This window comes from Danio rerio, chromosome 22 (genome assembly GCF_049306965.1).
Source record: "Danio rerio strain Tuebingen ecotype United States chromosome 22, GRCz12tu, whole genome shotgun sequence".
NCBI lineage: Eukaryota > Metazoa > Chordata > Actinopteri > Cypriniformes > Danionidae > Danio > Danio rerio.
Genome location: NC_133197.1, coordinates 19,393,606 through 19,414,453, shown reverse-complemented (window position 1 = coordinate 19,414,453; position 20,848 = coordinate 19,393,606). Strand labels below are relative to the sequence as shown.

The following is a 20,848-nucleotide window of genomic DNA, read 5'->3' as shown; positions in this document are numbered from 1 at the left end:
AAAATTCATTTAACAATGGAAGATTAAGTTGCATGTGGTGTAGCTTTGCTCTACTTAGCCAATATGTATCCATATGTTTGAAAAATTCTGAAGCAGCAATACTGTTTTGTACTATCGCATGATATTCCTGCTTTCTTAAAGAAAAAAAAAATTATATATAACATCAATGCAGATCAGTAACTTGCCTGTTTTTAATGTATGTGCCAATAAAAAAACATTGCAAATAATTGGAAATCTGGCGACAGCAATAGGTACCAAAGTTCACTGTATTCTCTGGAATCCTCTCAACTGGTGGATTTCTACATTCCGTTTGCTTGCAGCCGAACCCCGTCTTAGCTCATATAAAGTTGACTTAAGCCCCTTTCACGCAGTGATACAGAATGACTTTACCAGTATATTCAAAAAAGCGCTGATCACACAGGCTAGGACGTTACGGAATTTTTTTGGAAAAGAGCATTTACACATCCATTCCAAAATACCCGGTAAATTCTGAAGTCATTAACCAGAAATTACCTCTAAACAGCTGTAATTGTATTTGTAAACATTTGACTACATTACAAACTTTGTGGATGGATAAGTATTGTGAACAACTTTGATGAACACATATAGAGAAACACTTTCGCATGTCGAGATGTACATGATATGTGTGTGTGTTGGCGCTCACTCCTTCGCGGGCACACTCGACACGTCAAGCAACTGAAGGAAGCAGAGCTTGAAGGTAAACAAACAACGGCTTATCATAAGCATCTTATGCATAATTATTTACAAAGTTGGCATTGAGAAAGAACATATAAACGTTTTCTGACTAACATCTAAATGTGTCAGGAAAAATATTCAAAGGCTTTTCATTTTTTAAACCGCGCGAACGTGAATGCGTCTGACTGTACTGATTGGCTAAATTAGACGTCTCACTTCAGCACGTTCTAGACGTGCACGCTCTCTTTCCAGCAATCTTCCTTCTGCGTTCACACAGTGCAGCATTCCGCCAAATTACTGTTAATGTTACAACTTCTCCTTCTGGAAAATAGACGAACAAATTTACGGTTATTTTCAAAAAGGGCCTGTTCCCACATACAGACCTTTCTGGAAAACTGCCACCAGCTCCCATTAAAAATAAATTACTTCTGGCTACTTTGACACTTTTGCCGCTTTCAGTGTGAGTGCAGAATATCGCACAGCTATCAGCCAATCAGATTCGAGAACCAGACAGCACTGTTGTAAATATTTAGTCTATAAATAAACTGATTATATAGGCCTAATAACTGATAATAATATATTCATTGTACTGATAAATATATTTATAGGTTATATTTAAAGCTTTCTCTGCACAAACCTTATCCCATGTAGTTATCATATATAACCTTTTAGGTAAGTAGACTGTAAAGTTTCTTTAATTTATTTAATTTAAATTTTTGGCTTTGTCTCTGATTTATCAGGGATCGCCACAGCGGAATGAACCATCGACTGTAAGGTTAAGACTGTGAAATATAGTGCAACCCAGTCTATAAGAACAACTTTTCAGAATAGATAGATAGATAGATAGATAGATAGATAGATAGATAGATAGATAGATAGATAGATAGATAGATAGATAGATAGATAGATAGATAGATATAGACAAACAGATAAACAGATAGAGACAGACAGACAGACAGACAGACCGATCGATCGATCGATCGATCGATCGATCGATCGATCGATCGATAGATAGATAGATAGATAGATAGATAGATAGATAGATAGATAGATAGATAGATAGATAGATAGATAGATAGATAGTGTCTGCAGTTCATGTTGATGGTGATGTTGGAGCGGGTGGGGGATTTATTGCTCAGCATTAGGAGCTCTAATCTGTTGCAGGTGTTACTGGCTGCTATCCCAGCCAGCCGGCCGTTTCTTCCCCCCTGGAGGCCCCATCATGAGTGTGTATGCGGGCATGTGTGTGTGTATGTGTGTCAGAGAAAGAAGGGGAAAGTGTGAGCAAAAAGAGATAGTGTGTATGTAATGCGTAAGGCACTGCATGTTAAGTAGGAGGAGGTTCTGGCTTTGGTTTCTCCTCCTAAACCTAGTCAAGTATATGAGAATTGATACGGTCTGGCATCATTTCAGATCTTCTCTGAATTATTATGATCCACTCCAAGTAATTTCTGTGAATTAATGTCGAGCATCTCTCTAATAAAGGACTCAGTCAGAAGAGAAAAGCCTTAATCGTGTTGGTCATGCATTCAAACCACCTACTGGCCAAACTTTGACAGAGAGTGGCACGTGCACTTTTAAGGGCTTTAATGACTATTATTAAGAGACTGCTGCCATCGTCTGGACATATTGAGATATCACATCAAAAGTAGCCTATTTGGTAATAAGGTTTGTTGGCGATGGGTTTCTCACGGGAATATTCTGGAAATGTTTAACTTAAATGAAAGTTATGGTAATTAATCGCCGTCTAAACAAAGCGCGGAAACTAATGCAGCCTTCAATGGACGCGCCATCGCCTTTAACATCATAAATGTCTTTAAACTACAAATTATCAGTTTTTTTGAAAGCTGTAAAGGTTAAATGTTATCAGTCATAAACTCAAGCCAGAAGCTTTTTATGGAAAATTGTTATCCTTTAAGATAATCTCGTCAGAAAGAGGACAAGAAGATGTGTGAAAGGGAAAATCGTTGAGTAAGGGCTGCCATGTTTTAAAGAAACTATCCCAAAAGTGCTTTAAGTAATCGTCTGTAACTATCCCAATATAAAAATTCAAAATATGTAAATTATTTTACATGACCGCATACATTAGAGATTTATTTTTTTATTTTTTGGTAAATATGCCAGTTGCTGTCAGAAATAATATCAAAAATCATCTTATGCTTTAAAATCACAGCACATCTGACGTGTCTCCTGACTTCCACATGGCCTATCCAGTAAAACAACAACTGATGTAAGCTTAAAGCTGTGAAATAATTTAAATTAAGAATCTAAATAAAACATTCGAGATATTAATTAAAGCGTGAATAGATACATTTTTCTGAGATGGGCTCTATGCAGCTAAAGTTTTATTATAGCCAACGATAAACTTCCGGTAAGAGATTAATGTGAGTATTTAAACTTCACACAGTTTTTTTACAGCATGTTGTAATTCAATTCAAATACAATCAGTTAAATACATTAGTTGTTCAAGCGTAATTACATGAAAGACTGTTGTAACCACTAGCGGCATCGGTAGCAATAGGCTAGCGCAGAAATTCCATTGAAAATACTGGGATAAAACAAACTGTCATATTTTAAAGATCATGGCAGGGGGAAATGGAATTTAATGCAGTGCTTCTTGTCTGATCTGAGACCTACTTCATATCGAATATCTAACAGGCAGGGAAGATCGCTGATTTTTAAAGAAATCAGATCTTAAACGTGACAATTTTTTAACAAAAAGACAGTTCACAGGATGCCCTTGGGCTGCCTGGCTAATTAAAGGTCAGTGTGCATATAGCCCATTCCTGAATCCTGCCAATCTGTTGCCACAAAAACACCCAGTCACTCAGTGCACTTCAAAAAGGTTTATGATAAAAGAGTAACAAAAGTTTCATAATCCTGAAACATTTCAGGATATATGTTATGCAAGAGGCCTATGCCAAACATTTAACCGCAGAATAAAAATACAACCCGAGGCAAGTGGTTAAATTGTATCTCAATTCTTGGCAACCCTGTTGAGTTGCCAACACAAAGAAAACAATCTGATTCTGGAATATACACTAGTTTGAGTTTGCTGATGGTTTCAGACAAAAATGTGAACATTGCGATTAAGCAAAGTGCAATATGCTTGATTACAACTTTTTTAGCATCACAGCAGCATGTACTGGTCTGTAGGTCTATTCTAACTCCCATTCATATTATATTTGAGATATATTGGAGAGTCTAAAATAAATTCTCAACAAAATACATGTTATTTAAGTATGTTTTGGTCTTGGGTGAAGGGCTCCCATCCCCTTCATGATCCCTGGCGCTTGGTGTGTCATCACAAATGCGCTAAAACTAATATTGTTCTCCATACACAGATTCCCATTGAGCTGTCAGTTTCCAGTAAGTGCTTCCATATCCATTTAAGGATTGTATGTGTAGGAGTTTTGAATCACTTTATCCCTTAAGTAGGGGAACCAATCCCTGAAGAGAGTTGCGTAGAAGGTGTACCATGGGTAAAAGGACTCAGACTGTCGAGTTGCTCCAGCTTGGATAATCTGCAAGGCGGCTTCGTGTGAAGGGTAGGCAGTCATGTTGATGTAACCTCTGCATCAAACACATCAGAAAGAGGAAGAATGTGACTTTTATTGGCCACTTAAGCTATTATGTGTGATAGGGATTTCTGAGTTACACAAGTCAACTGCTATTTATGACTACATATTAGACTTTGCTTGTGTTTAGTACTAGAACTGTGATTGCAACTCTTGCCAAAACTTAAAGGCACAATTTGAAAATGGTAATTGGTACACTCAGTGTTACTTAATATCCTTGTTTTGTCTAGTTTTTACATTACATACTGATACTTGTTAGCTTGGAGGCTTGTACAACACATTTTCATATATTTTCAATTCAATCCTAAGACTTAAACTTAAAAAATCTTTTTCATCAGCAGTTCTGAGTGCACTTTTTTATAGGTTTAATGCATTCATTAGCTTAAAATCGAAAGCTCTTGTTGCTAGTTTGATCTTACTTGATTTTCTCCATGGCACTATCTGTGTCGATCAGGCCGAGTATGCATATGGTAATAGACACGTTGCTTTTTTGCATTGCTAGCTCATTCTGAAGCCCTCCAAAGAAACCGTTGAGTGCAAACTTAGTTGAAGCATACGGCAAAGCAAAAGGACCACAAATCTTTCCTGTGGAAAATAGATGTTATTAAATAGATTGTATGATTTACGCAGAATTTTGATAAAAAGTTATATATTTTAGTTACCTAGCAAGGAGGAAACAACAACGATCGATCCTTTACTTTTTTCAAGAGTCGGCAAAGCTTTTTGAGCCATCTGGAGGTAACTGAGAAAATTCACCTGTAAGAGGGTAGAAAAAGAATAGGCAACTTATTACAATAACAGTACATGAATAATGTAGTAATATGTAAATGAAACATTTCTTTATTATGAATTAATAATGAGTTAAGGTGTGTGCTAATCATGAACTATCTTTAACTACAACATGATTCACATTTATGTGAGTGCATGTGTGAAAAACGGCTACCTTAATTACTTGTTAGCACATGTTGTTATTTAATGTATTAATTAACATTTAAGTTTAAGCTAAATGTGACCAAGAGGAACTCATGACATGTTAATGTACAACTGTGTTATAACTTTACTTGGAGGGCCACATCACCACTAACTCATCCTTAGCCACTCATGAACTCCTGTGTTTAAGCTGTTCTTGTTGCACTTTTCTATTGTTGTTCAATGTAATTTCACTAGATGGACGTACATAAGTAATTCATGGGCCATATCATACACCCGGCGCAATGTGGCACAAGGCACGACGCAATTGTTAATTGCTAGTTTCAGCTAGGCGCAAGAGTCGTTTTGACATTTTGCGCCAAGCTGTTTAAATAGCAAATGCATTTGCGCTCATATGTGCGCCCATATGCCTTCTGGTCTAAAAAAAGCAGGCGTGTTGTGGTGCGTTGCTATTTTGAGAAACTGTAATAGTCTGTTCTTTAGACTAGAACAAACCCGGTCTAAAATCCGACGCAGAGTGCGCCTTCGCTTACACACTGCTTAATACACACAAGATGTAGAGCAATACGCAAATATCTTTACATATGAAAAATAATTAAAATAATAAGGATATATATATAGGATATAAATATAAAGGATCAAAATATTACAAAACATTTTATTTTCTAGCCTACTTAAATTTAAAAACCACTGCCTTGAAACCTTCTTTATCTCGGGAGGCTTTTTAAGTTAATTCAATTTGCTTTTGTATAATGTTATTATTATTAGCAGTATTATTTATTATATGCATATTTATATTTGTTTTATTAAAAACAAGATTAGATTTGCCCACCTGCAAGTTTTAGACCATATGGGGCACAGCATGTGTATTAAGATATAACTCATAATAATAAGTTATTATATAACTTATAATAATAAGTTGTTTGACCACACTTCGTTATTATTGTTCATTTATTCGTTTGCTGGAAATTAGTACTTAAGTTAGAAATAGTTTTGAAACAAATATTTGTGCTAAACAAACAAAATTAATTATTTATAGGCTAATTGATGTCTGTGCATAAAAGGTTTCCCTATCCACAAGAGCAAAAGTGAAAGTGAATTATGAGATGCCTTATCTCATTCTCGCGCGGTAGATGCTCTGTTTAACTGTTTTCTTGCTAGTGAAATGCTCAGTTTTTCCACTTCCACTTACTTTACGTCATGTGAATGGCAAATGCGCTTATGGCGCGACGCAATTGACTCTTAAAGGGAATGGGAGATGAGACTCTGATTGGTTTATTCTCAAAACACACCTATAACTCATTAAGAAAATAAACTCAACCCTTTTAGACCATGCGCCATGGCGCAAAGCGGATTTTTTCGTCCTTAAAATACCAAAAGTGGATTCTGACACGTCCTGAATGCATTTGCGCCCTGCGCTTTCCGCTTTGCGCATGGATCGTCAAAATAGAGCCCCATGAGCAGTTAAGAATGGGTTAATTATAATGTGCTTCTCTAAGTAAAGTCATGACATAATTAAACTTGAGTACATCACTTCAGTACATTTTAGGGTGATATCCAACACAGGCTCATTCTGAAAACGTAGTCCCATGGAGGTTTCTGGAGATTGTGAAATATGTAGCCGGAGGTACGTATGGCTGCATTTCATTTTTTGAGCTAACGCTAGGAGGCGGTATGACGTCGTTGCATTTCGTGCAGTCAGTCAGACAGACGGTCTTTCAACAGCGGCTTCTGGTGGGTTTAAGCGCGAACAAAAGCTGCAAAAATACATACCTGCCGAGACGTATTTCCCGGTCTCCAGAAACGTTCATGCGACTACATTTTTAGAATGAGCCTAGATTGGCTACATCAGTATTTTTACTGCACCATTTTCTTCAACCTACAGTCACTAATTTTGTTTTTGCAGGGCGCAAACGCTTTCAGGACGTGTCAGAATGTGTTTTTGCTAATTTAAGGACGGGAAAAATTGCAACTGCTTTGCGCCGTGGCGCATGGTCTAAAAGGGTTGAGTTTATTTTCTTAATGAGTTCTAGGTGTGTTTTGAGAATAAACCAATTAGAGTCTCATCTCCCATTCCCTTTAAGAGCCAGCTGCGTCGCGCCATAAGCGCATTCGCTATTTACAGGACGTAAAGTAAGTCTAAGTGGAGAAAATGAGCATTTCACTAGCAAACAGTTAACAGGTTAACAGTTTTTAACAGAAAACTGTTAAACAGAGCATCTACTGCGTGAGAATGAGAGATAATGGAACTACTTTCAAATTCGCTCTTGGATAGGGAAACCTTTACGCACAGACATTAATTAGTCTATAAATAAATAATTTTGTTTGTTAAGCGAAAATATTCGTTTCAAAACTATTTCTAAATTCAGTTCTAATTTCCAGCAAACTAATAAATGAACAATAATAACAAAGTGTGCTCAAAACCTGAGTTATATCCTAAAACACATGCTGTGCCCCATATGGTCTAAAACCTGACAGGTGGGCAAATCTAAGCTTGTTTTTAATAAAAACAAATAGAAATATGGATATAATAAATAATACTGCTAATAATAATAACATTATAAAAAAGCAAATTGTTATGAATGAACTGAAAAAGCCTCCCAGGATGAAGAAGACATAAAAGCAGTGATTTTTCATATTTATGTAGGCTAGAAAATAATATGTTTTGTAATATTTTAATCCTTTATATTTATATCCTATATCTATTCTTATTATATCCTATATATATATCCTTATTATTTAAATTTTTTCATATGTAAAGATATTTGCCTATTGCTCTCTTGTGCGTATTAAGCAGTGCGTAAGCGAGGCGCAACTCTGCGCCAGCGGGTTAGTTTTGGTCTAATGAAAAATCTATTATAGTTTCTCAAAATAGCAACGCGCCAGCGGTCCGCCTCAGAACGCCTCCCTTTTTAGACCAGAACGCCTATGGACACACAAATGAGCGCTACTGCATTTGCTATTTAAACAGCGTAGCGCAACACCTCAAAACGACTCTTAAAAAAATATGCCAACTGACCCAGCCTGGAGACAAACCAGCGACCTTCTTGCTCAAAGAGAAACAGGTTTACTCTGTGTTTTTGTCTCATAGGAGTAGAGGTTTACAAGGTGCGGACAAGCTGAGTTAAATTTGCTTAGAGAAACGTTTCTGCTGTCAAACATGGTTTGCTTCACTAAGTCAGTTTAATGGTGAAGGGATTGATCAAATGTGCCTATTTTATTTTGATACATTTGGGGCTGATGTATTTTGTAGTTTATTTTGATACATGTAATACACGAGGCATTTGGTATTTTATTTTAAAATATATTTCAATGTATTTTTGCCCAACCCTGATATAAAAATTAAGGATAACTACAGTAAGAATGTTGCTCAATGTAATTGCGAAATGGCATTACACAGTAACTAAATGCACTACAGAACGTTTTCAGGCACATTCACAAATTGCTTGTCTTATATCAGTGCTCCAATCACTGCTGGACATGTGTCGCTTGTTACTCAGGGTTCAAAGTGCATAACTTAGGAATTAACAAATCGTCACATCTAGATACCCTTTCACCTTTTTTGAGAGATTTTTAGGTCACTTACAAAGATGTAAATGTGCTCAACCTGCTTCCTGTTGGCTTATTATAGGTGCAAATGTGTTCACATTAAATTAGTCTCACATTTTAATTTATATTATACGGGAAAATAATTATTCATTCATTTTTTTTTCAGCTTAGTCCCTTTATTAAACCGGTGGTCGCCACATCGGAATGAACCGCCAATTTATCCAGCATATGTTTTACGCAGCGGATGCCCTTCCAGCTGCAACCCATATCTGGGAAACATCCATACACACTCATTCACACTAATACACTACAGACAATTTTAGCCTACCCAATTCACCTGTACCGCATGTCTTTGGACTGTTGGGGAAATCGGAGTGGAAAGGAAACCCACACGAATGCAGGGAGAACATGCAAACTCCACACAGAAACGCCAACTGACCCAGCAGAGGCTCAAACCAGCAACTTTTTTGCTGTGAGGCGACAGCACTAAATACTGCGCCACTGCATCACCGGTGAACGAATTATCACAATATAATAGTCCCTACTCTTGTGTACTTTTATAAGAGCTATGTTTTACTCACACTCTGAGTAGTATTTAGAACAGATACTTTTACTCTACTTGCACTACTTTTTTGGCATGCAATGGTACTTTTACTTGAGTTTGAATTTTCAGTATACTCCTCTTTACTGCAGTGCAGTCATATTTAACATTCTTTGGTGCGCAACATCCGGCCAATTTAATAGGAATCTATAATTGGGAATTTTACATAAGGGGGGAAAGATTTCTCCAGCCAAATTTTACAGAGTTTAACCACATGTATCTTTTCCAGCCTGTGAAATGTTCTCTTTTGTAACAACACAAAGTTTAGTTTTATAGCACCGAGTTCATAAAAAAGACTACTATAAATTTGTGATACTTGTCCTAGTTGAAAGTACAGCAGTGTGAATGGCATTAGAGAGCTAAAGTGATTTTTATTTTAGTATATTGTGAATGCGAACATTCACATGGATGACTTTAGCAGCATGCATTTTTGATCCACATTTACTTTCATTATTTTATAAACATGCATGTGTTGCAATTATATGAACTTTAGGTTAGAAATGGCATAGTGTTTCTCAACCGCAATTCTGGAGGACCACCAACACTGCATGTTTTGGATGTCTCTTTTGACTGTTACACCCATTACAAGTCCTTCAGTCGCTGCTAATGAGCTGATGATCTGAATCAGGAGTGTTTGATTAAGAAGAGGTGGAAAATCGGCAGAGCAGTTGGTCCTCCTGGAACATGGTTTAGAAACTCTGGCATAAAGAATATGTAAATAAATACTAACAAGAATAAAATGTTGTGTGTTGTTTCAGTAAATCTTCAATAAACAACATCTTCAATGTGATTCTGCACCTCTAGTAGCCATCGTGTGTGCTGAACATCTCCATCCCACATTTGGTACGGACTGGGCCCGATGTGGTTCAGAACCAGGTAATCCAGTCCTCCAAGCTGTTCGATGGCATACTTCACCACAAGATCGGCATCAGAGGGGTTGGCCATGTCCGCAGGGATGTAGAAAGCCTTTTGAGCCCCCATTTCCCGGCACTTGCTCACAACCTGAGTCAGATTAAACATATTGAAGCAATCGAATATGCTTAAAGCATGAATGATAGCAGAAACTCAACTGACCTGTTCTAAAACATTTCCTCTCCTCGCGGTGATTACAATTTGAGCTCCTAAACGTGCATAATGGTACGCCAACTGCTCACCAATGCCAGTACTGGCACCAGTCACCAGCACCCGGGCACCTTTTAGTGACTCTAAAAAAAAAAACATATTTCACTGTATGACAGTCGTTACATAAACAATGCAAAGACTGTGTTCAATGTTCACTGCTTTAAAGGGCAAAAGATAATTCCAGCTTTCTTTTATCACAATATTGGTGTTTAGGGATGGTCTTTTCCAATTGGTCACGTTTATTGTGTGGAAAGTTACTTTAAACTTTTTTCAAAAGCCTCTTTGTATTCTGACAAACGTTCTCTGGCAATTCATTATTTTAAAGGCATAACTGCTAACCTGTGGGGCAGAGATACTCTGTTACTTGTTACGTAAGAATTGCATAAGTGTCATAGCAGACGGCTGATTTAATATTTTAATAAATACATTGACTATTTATACATCTGTGAGCCGATACTTGGTGGTTTCAGAACTTTTTTTCTGAAAAGGCATGGAAGTTCATGTTGATAGCTATTAAATTAAGATATCACAGATTTGTACAAATCTATCACGAGTTGCCAAACGAATAAAATCCATTTTTCATGACCCTAACAGGAAATAAAGTGCAATATTAAGCTCTATTTTAAACGTTTTATGAATAGGCCAGTTCCCTAGGGGCAGGTCATGTTTCTTTATTTAACATACTTGACTGCTCACTTGCACGTAGTGATAAGATGGCAAAAAATTTAATCTGTAGTGGCAATAAAATATTCATTTCTTCACATTGACAAATTCTATGCTATGCTTCTTTACACAAACTAGCTGATTGAGTCACACAAATAAATAACAACTGCAGATATGTTTTTTAAATATGAAAAACTTATTCATCTTATCTTATTTGCTAACAAAAAATTTTATTGTATGTAGTTATGGGACTATAACCATTTTTAAGGTATACCGCGGTTCGGAAAAGTCAAGGTTTTAAAACCGTAAACATTTTTTGCTGTACCATTCCAAAGATATGTGTATTATTTTTTTATTTATGTTTTTTTATGTTTTTTTTTTTTTTTTTTTTAGGACTACAGAATGTCCAGCAGAAAAGATATTCAAAGACGCAGTTTTAAATTGTAAAGAAATCTGTGTTTTTAAAACAAATAAAGACAGCAGAAGTCAATGATTAATTTGAATTATTCAGCCTGACAGTTTCGGCTACTGCTCCGAAATATTTTAAATGTTCCTCAAAATAAAATATATCGTGTTCAAATGGGAAATAAGTTTTTGTTTTTAACCCCAACATTTAAAAAGAATATATTTTATTTTAGAGCAGCAATTACAATACCACAAAACCGTGATATTTTATCCAAAGTTATGCCTAATTCTATGTTTTCTGTGGATGTTGATGTCAAACTCCAACAGTATTGCAGATTTATAACATTTTAAATGCTTGCTGTTTTATAGACCTGTCGCCTGGGGTTTGAGGATCGAATTAAAATAATTTTAAGAGAAAAAAAGTACTTTAAGAAATAATGTGAACACGTAATGTTAACACGTAGATAAATACATTTATTACACTCTCAGAAATAAAGGTATGCATGCTGTCACTGGGGTGGTACCTTTTCAAAAGGTACAGATTCTAACTTAAAGGCTCCATATTGGTACCTAAAAAGATTATATTATATTAGGAACACTTTTGTACTTTTTAGTAATGTGTACCCTTAAGGTATTAATATATACATTTAAGCACAAATTTGTACCTTTTGAAAAGGTACCACCCCAGTGACAGCCTTTGGAGGCCTACCTTCTGAGAGTGTAGATAGGCTATATTAGTTTTTTGGGTCCACAAATCTTTCCACAAGCTTTCCCACCACTTTGTAGCATAGACTACTTTCTAAATAGCTGTAAAGACATATCACTTATCAATTTACAGACAATAGAATACATTTTACAGCACGTAGATAAACATAAAGGCTGTTAAACTCACCCTCATTAAATGATGGAGCACTCCATCGGACCGCAATGAACGCGACGCATATGCTGCAAAGCAGTAATTTGGCATAAAGCTTCATTTGAAGGAATATGGCAAATCTGTGCACAGCTTACAAAATGCACAACTTTGTAAAGTCAGCAGTCGACACCAAGAGAACAGGCAGAACAGGTTTTTAAATCTAAGTTCAGACAGGCGGAGCTAGTGCCAAAGTACAATCCGGCTTTAGATAACTTGGCAGCTAGCACTTAATGCATTTTGTAACTTCTGTTAATATTGTGTTGTAATAATCAGTCATTCTTGTTTTATTTGCATTATAACGTTAATATTGTGGTTGGGTTTATAAATTCGGAACGACCTGACAGACTATGAAATACAAACCGAAAGTAAGGATAAAAACATAATTATTATTCACTTAGGCTTACTTTTTACTTTTTTAAACTTACTTTTATTATCGTTGGCGACTCTGCTAAAGATTCTTTTTTAATTAATATTACACATACAATCTAAAAAAACGTGATTTTAAAATTAGTCAATCGATCTGAGCCACAGGAAAAACGTGGCGGCACTTTCACCAAATATATAAAACCGAATTGTCTTTTAAAGTAACACCCTTCTACTTTTAATGCTTATATATATAGAATATTCATATGTTCAAAAATACTCAAACATATAATTATTACGTTTTATATGTTCGTCGTTCGTTTTGTCGAATGTGCAGATCTACAGCTGGATTCAAAACGAACTTTATTGCTACCATTTCGGTTTGCTAGAGCAAATGCCCTTGTCGGTGAAACTCGCTGACAAAATAGTAAAACAAAGCATCCTGTGAAGTGTTTTGATACGAAATATTGTTCTTTAGAGCATAATTTTGCTTTTAAAATATGGCTGCTAAGATTTTCCCTGTCGTCAAGTAAGTGTTTATGTGTTGTTTTTGTATCTGAAGCTGGTTGCTAACTAAGTTAGCACACAAGTGTCTGTTTGGGTTTAAGTGTTTTTTTTATACTTTATACATTATTATACTTTATATAATTATATTATATATATATATCTGTATTTACATTAAAATTAAATTACCTCGTATTTTAGTTGCTATTTTTACCTATAATGTCGTTTAAATATAGCTAGCATGCTAATTACTCAATTCAGCAATAACTTTGACAGTAAAAATGTTAAATCCTGTTTTGTATTAGAGTTAATCATATATATTTTAAGTAATCATCATATATTTGGGGTCATAATAACCTGAGAAGCTTGTAAACATGCTCTCTTTCCTTCAGCTTTAACGTACTTTGAATGGCTGTATTTGTGATGAAGGTAAAGTTGTTTCCAGTCAAATAAATAGTGCTAATGTTGTTTTCGAGTCATACTTGCATATGATTTCAGACAGAACCTTCAAAATAATAGAGGTAAAGTTGGTTTTATATTTAGACATTCTCCTCGATAATATAATTATCTTTGCAAATTTTAAATGGGGAAATCATACTAGCAGAATTAGGATATCTTGCGTCCAAAAAAAAAAAAAAAAGTTAAGAAAACGGCCGTTTTTCGGTGTTTCTTTTGATTACAAAAAAACATGATTTTAATAATAACTTTTAATCATTTTATATATATATATATATATATATATATATATATATATATATATATATATGTATATGTATGTGTGTGTGTGTATATAAATAATAACTATACTATTTATATAATTACAAAGTTTACATATTCTGTCATTTGATCAGTTATGAGGCTTACATTCATTGCGTATGCATAAATTAAATAAAAACGTAAATTAGCAGTATTATTAGACTTTTGTCAATAAAATAAGGTCATAGTTCGCTGCCAAACATTGTTGCTGTGCACGCTGTCAAGCTGTGCACCTGATGCTGAGCAAAGATAGCCATTTCCGAGTAGCACCTGGTTTGCATGATTGTTTCCGAGCAAGGCCTTGACAGTAATAATAATAATAATGTTATTATTAATAATAATTTATGTTTATAGTTCACTGCCAAACTTATTGCTGCTGTACACCTGATGCTGAGCAAAGATATACATCTGTGAGCAGCACCTGGTTTCCATGATTGTTTCAGAGCTACTGTAGGCTTAAATAATATAATTATTATTGTTATTATTAATAATAATCATTTTAGCACGTGATGCCCACAGAGAGCACTATGCCAAATTAAGTTCTGTTTAACCTATTTCTGCTTAAATTGTAGAAAATCTTTAAAACGACATGACTAATCAAGACTTTTATTTGGAGAATTACACTTATTAATAACTTGGTTCTTATAAACGATCATTTTATAAAATACATTATTTACAGATCTACTGAAGAATAAGACGAATGACATCAATAACTATAATATATTAAGATTTTATATAAACTATAAATAAGAACATTTAAAGTAATAGAACATTATCTGTAAAACAAATCTAAACTGTTATATAGGCTACAGGCTAAATAAAGGCACCTTGTCAGAGATTTACATCGTGTGCGTTAAAGAGGCAATGAATGTAAGCCTGATAACTGATCAAATGACAGAATATGTAAACTTAGTTTATATAATTATATACATATAACTAAATATTAATAATTCAAAGCCTGGGTATTGTCCTCAGAGGGCTCTTATTTTGGGGGCTACGTCACAAGCTCAGATTTGGTTGACCAATCAGAGGAAAATGGACATTTTAGCACCGCCTACATGAGAATAATGAATTTTAATTGTTTTTTTTTTTTTTTAGTTAAAAAATGGATATGGATTTAATTTAGCAGCCAATGATTATCAAAGTACAGCATTGTTTACAGTAAATTTGATGGTGCTAATGTTGTTTTGAAGTCATACTTCCATGCTAATTCTGACCTAATATTCAAATTAGCATGGAAAGCAATAGAAACAGTTAAATAAAGGAATGTGCAAATATAAAACCAACTTTACCTCATTGTATTTGTGTTTCTTTATGTTTTAGGTTTGCAACAAAAGTGACCATTGCGGGAGGAGCCCTGTATGTGGCATATGATTCAGGACTTCTTGGAGGTAGTAATGAGGGATCTGTGGCCTTGGCCCGAGCTAAATCAGCCATACCACCTGCTGTGGATGAGTGGATGAAGTACTTTGGCTTCGAGGTATGAAAAGAAATGAAACTAAGTGTATGATTGATAACGAAAGTAGAACTTGACTTTTTGATGAAGTGTAAGGCTACAGTATATGGCAGATGGCAGCACTGACATTATTGAATAAAAAGAGAGATAGCGGGGAAGTCTTTTGGGTAATTAAATAGTCTTGATGCACAGAAGACTGTTTACATATGGTATTAAAATGCATCGCAACACCTTCACACAAAACTCACGATTTCAGATTTTAAAAAAAGAGCATTTCATAAACTAAGGATGAAACATTTACACACAAATGAATCACAGTTTCATGGTTTTCATTGTTGACGCGCTAGACTCAGATGGAGGGCAGGAAGTGATTCTCCTACATAGGAATCGCTATCAGAACATCAATTGTTCTGCAAACAAATGTTTGCATATGTATGTAGACTGTATATATCAAGTATGTAGACTGCGTCCATGCTTTTGTATGCTTTCATGTCTGCGTGGGGAAAAACTTGTAATTTATAATAAACATGTTTTTGAACCACATAGTAAAGTGTATAACGTGTTTAACTCTTAGTTAACGGATGCTATAAAATACTGTAGCATAGTACACTGATAGACTGTAATAAATACTGTAACATTATTATAATCTGTGGTGCATGGTAATGGTGTTATAGTGTAGAAAACTTAAGCCTATTCAATAATTTGTTTATTGCTACAGTTGTGTCATACCACAGCAACAATATAATTACTACGACAGTTTAATTCAAGTAATTATTTATTGTATGCTTCCGGACACTAGTATATACTATGGTATTTTTTTCATGGAATGTAATGTATTTTAAATATAAAAATATTTTAGCTCAGTAGAAAACTTGGTCCTCTTCATGATATAAGGATCACGCTCGGCATATGTGGTTATTTTCTATTTATATCTTCTTTAAAAAATGGTATAAATCCCAAAAAATGAACTTTCTTCTATAACTCTCATTCATTCATTCACCATAACCATGTGATTGAAAACAACCTTTTTTAATTTATTATTTATCTCTGCTCAGTAACCAAATAATACAGCTCAAAATAAAATTAAAAGAAAGAAATGTCAATTTATCTCTTTGAATTGAAGAAAAGTGAAATCTTTTTCGACTTAAACCCAATTAATATGTTAACAATGAAAACAAAATGATTTTGTCTATTTGGGAATTAATATACGATGTATATAAAGAAAGCAGTTAAAGGATGCTGGACAAACGCGTTTTTGATCAACTGTTATACAAAATTGTTCTGTATGTTCATTTTGTGGATTTATTTAAACTTTTTGGACCCAAGTAGTGTAAAAAGACAACTAGTTAGCTTTAGTATTATAGCTACCTCACCTTTTGAAAATTAAAAAGGATATCTGCGGGGCCTTAAAATGTCTTAAATCTCAAAAGCTAAATTGTAGACCTTAAAAAGTATAAAATATACTGAAATGTTGTGTTGTTGGTCTTAAATCTTTTTTTTTATTTTTCCTTTGTTCATTTATAGCTACCCAATCTGGCCATTGACATGCATACAATCACCAACAGTACATCTCAATAAAACTTTATATTTAAAAATAGCATTTAATTATTTTCGTTACAGCAACATTTGCTTAAGAGTTCTTATAAGTTTTTTTTTATTATTAAATTATTATTATTGTAGACTGAAGTAATTGACTGCTATGTTTTGTTTTATTCTTAGGGTTATAAGGTTTGTGAATGGATGTATTTGAAAAGTACAAAATTATATATTCAAACAAAATGATTATTATTGTTTTATTAAATATATTACATTTTTATCCTTTTTTTAATAGGGCGAGTGAAAATCTTTTTTAACTGGGATATTAGAAAAAAAAAAAATTCATAGCATTTCACCCAGTATAAGTCTTAAAATTTATTCATAATGCTCTTAAAAATGTCTTAAAATGTCTTAAATTTAACTTAGTGAAACCTTCAGAAACCCTGATTTAAGTGAATTTGAGAATTAAAGTTTTGTTTACAAACAGCTTGGTTAATCTCTGCATCTTTATCAACAACTTGTCTTGTCATTTAAGAATTAGGTCAAGTCATTTTGTGTGCATTCGAATGCTTTTGACCACTTGAGCATTTCTACTACAAGCAATCCAATCTGGTATAATCAAACAGGGCCTCACACTTCTTGTAAATAAAAAGTCTTAACTAACCTTTGAATTGCAATAAGTGTTTTATTTTATTTTTATTTTATTTTATTTTTTTGCTAACCAAATACTTCTTCATATTATACCATGTTTTATCAAAGTCAAACTATTATAATGATCTTTAATATAATATTTTAGCTTCCAGCAACCCCCAAAATTGAGTTCTCCCCATTGGATGCTTGGAACTCAGGTAAATGCCTCTGTATTTAGTGACAATTATATGTAATTAATTTTACTACACACAGTATATGAATATACTATAGTTATGTAATCGCTCCATTTCTTTCCCCCAACTCAGGGGTCCAGAAGTCTATCCACGCTTTATCGGTTGCTCCGTCCACAGTTGGTGACTACACCAAACAAGGCCTGCAGTATGTCAAAGACCTGTCAAAATGAATCTTCAGCATTAGTGTAATATGCTATCAAGAAATTTCAATCATTGAGAAGACTTGGACAAATCAAGAAGCGATTTCCACTTCATATATACATCACAGACTGAATTCCACTCACTTTTGAGAAACAACTATTGGAAATAATGAAGATTATACTTGTGCAAACCTAAATATGTCCTTGTTATTGCACATGTTGTCCAGATAGAAATACAATTGTCAAAAATGAACCCTAATTTCAAATAATAAGAGCGCCTTCTTTGTGTATTGTTACTCAACACTTGTATTTATTTGGGAAATCTTTTCCTGGAAATGCTCTGTTCTGGTATTGTCCCATCTGTAATTTTACAAAAGCACTATAACAGAGGTTTGTATAGTTTCCTGTATTGCTCTGTCTAATGTAAAAATATATTGCGTCAAATATTTTGAGGGATGTCTTTTTTTTTTCTGTGTGATTTGCATGGTTCTACTACTACTTTACAAGAAAATGACGTACGGAAACAATTGGATGATCAGTTAACCACATCAAATGCTTCATTAGTAACACTATTCATTTTTACCACAGAGTAAAGCTGCATTCGTGTGAAGTTAGACCTCAACCCCTTTTTTCGCCTCTTGACTCATTTTGAAAGTCATGCAGAGGTCATTTATATATATTTGTATTACCAGAAAATATGCTCAGACCATGTGTGTGCCTGGAAACTATTTCAGTTTTCTTCGTTTTTTAGTTTGTTGTGCCCTACATAGTTAAGCAAGAAAGCAAAGCATGTGATATGATCAAAAATGTCATGTACCACAATATACAGTCTTATCGTGATTGTTTTTAATCTGGGTTTTTAGGACAATTGGGGTTTAAGTTTCTGAGAATTTAGACCTTAAAGTGCTCAAACTTAAAGTAGAGCTGGACGATGTTTTAAATACGTTTCTTAACTTTGGCCAATACAATATAATTCTGATGTCGATCTTTGGATGAAAAATACATTTTTTTATTGTTAGTTGCAAAGTAATTGATTTAAGAATAGTGTTTTTATATATTTTTAAAAAAACTTCTTGCATTGAGTGTTGTGTTAATACTGTAATTGGTGAAATCTGTCTTTTGGTGCTGACTTTAATATCAATGTCAAGCACATCCTGCTTGCCTTTGGGGGTGAAAATTAATATTTTTGATGAATTCTGAGAGCTCCCTCATCCAGACTTCAAGTCACAATATACACAAATATCCTGAAAAAAAGAGCATGTAGTGGTTCAATCAGAATATTATGAATATTATTGTCCTCAGTGTCATTATAGGGTGCGCATTGACCAGAGCACTACTGTTTTCATGCATGTCGCACTCAGTTGAATGCATCCATTGTATACGTCAACGCACATTTCTTGTAAATGACCCCCCTATACTGACAAAACTGATTGGAAAAAAATAGTTTCATGTGCATGCAAAGGAATTCTTGTAGCATAATAACATTCTGAATAAACCACTGAAGCTGTTTGGTCTGTTTTGATACTTTTAGGAACTTTAAACAGATTGTCACCATTGCTATATATGAAGGATAAGAGAGCTCTCAGATTACAATTTGTATTTCGAAGACCAATGAAGGTCTCACAGGTTCGGAATCAGAACAAACTGAGGGAAAGTAATTAATAACATAATTTTCATTTTGGAGTGAATTAACCCTTTAAAGCAGGGGTCACCAACTTTATATTTGGATATCTATCTTCCTGCAGATTTCAGTTGCAATTCCAATCAAACACATGTCTGTAATTATCAAGTGCTGTCTCGGGTCCTAAATAAATGGGTTCAGTTGTATTTGATCAGGGTTGGAGCTGAAAGGTAGAAATCAATGGCTGTTTTCACCTGTTTACTCCATGCGTATTTTTATTTATTTATATTTTCAGGTCAGATAGCTATCCAATCATGATATGGGCAGCTGTAAACGTCCTCTGAAACATATTTGAGTGTGATATAAATCCGATCTCCTTTGCAGGAGTTACAATATCCAGTTCTCAAAAGTCTTGTGCACAAATGTTCTCTGTGTGTTTCACGGCCTTCTTTCAGTGGCTTCAAAATTTTAGTTTTTCCCCTACCACGCATTAACGTTTCTTTCTCAAAAACACAAACACATACAAACATGCTGCTTAAGTATTATTGTAGCCTAACTTGTGCTGTTTACAGTGTTATCACACTTTAGCCATTAATATGTTTTAAAGATACTGAAAACAAGACAAATGTCAGTGCATGTCAAAACTTCTCCAGAGCCCCAAAACACCCTCAGACCCCAGAGGGTTAATGCAGCTTTAAAAAAAAAAATTATTACATAATTTAAATTGATTATTAAACTGTATACACTACGATATATTGACAAAGCATGAAAGAATGACAACAAATAGAAGTGTGTGTTTGTGTGTTTTAAAGTGTATGAACTTGCATTGTGGGAGATGGTTAAAGAAATCTATTGGCTTTAGTTTTGCTAGCGTTTTTTTCCACACCCTAACAATTACAATTCAGATAGCTATTGTTTAAAACAAGCCTCAAAATGAGTAAATACTCTTTAAACAAATAAACTTCATTGAGACATTTGCCAAAAAGCCTAAAACTAATGAGACAAAAACTAATCCTAATGGCTACCATTCAAGGTGTTTTAAACAATTTGTGTTTTAAACAATTTTATCTAACAGACTAGCATAAATAAGCAGACATCTCCATTCTCACGAGTTTGAGTTTTCTCACC

General features: G+C 34.3%; 2 protein-coding genes across 2 annotated transcripts; one reads left to right on the top strand and one right to left on the bottom strand.

The window, feature by feature from the left end:
• Nucleotides 1-3,530: 3,530 nt before the first annotated feature.
• hsd11b1la (hydroxysteroid (11-beta) dehydrogenase 1-like a) lies at nucleotides 3,531-12,591 on the bottom strand. The gene is given in 6 exon segments (NM_200323.2): nucleotides 3,531-4,269; nucleotides 4,694-4,859; nucleotides 4,937-5,030; nucleotides 10,153-10,356; nucleotides 10,429-10,559; nucleotides 12,437-12,591. Coding segments are annotated over 6 exon segments (864 nt in total). The 5' UTR covers nucleotides 12,522-12,591; the 3' UTR covers nucleotides 3,531-4,085.
• Nucleotides 12,592-13,176: 585 nt separating this feature from the next.
• Nucleotides 13,177-18,475, top strand: micos13 (mitochondrial contact site and cristae organizing system subunit 13). Its single transcript, NM_001044873.1, is given in 4 exon segments — nucleotides 13,177-13,352; nucleotides 15,407-15,563; nucleotides 17,872-17,923; nucleotides 18,032-18,475. Coding segments are annotated over 4 exon segments (336 nt in total). The 5' UTR covers nucleotides 13,177-13,323; the 3' UTR covers nucleotides 18,130-18,475.
• The last annotated feature ends 2,373 nt before the right edge of the window (nucleotides 18,476-20,848 follow it).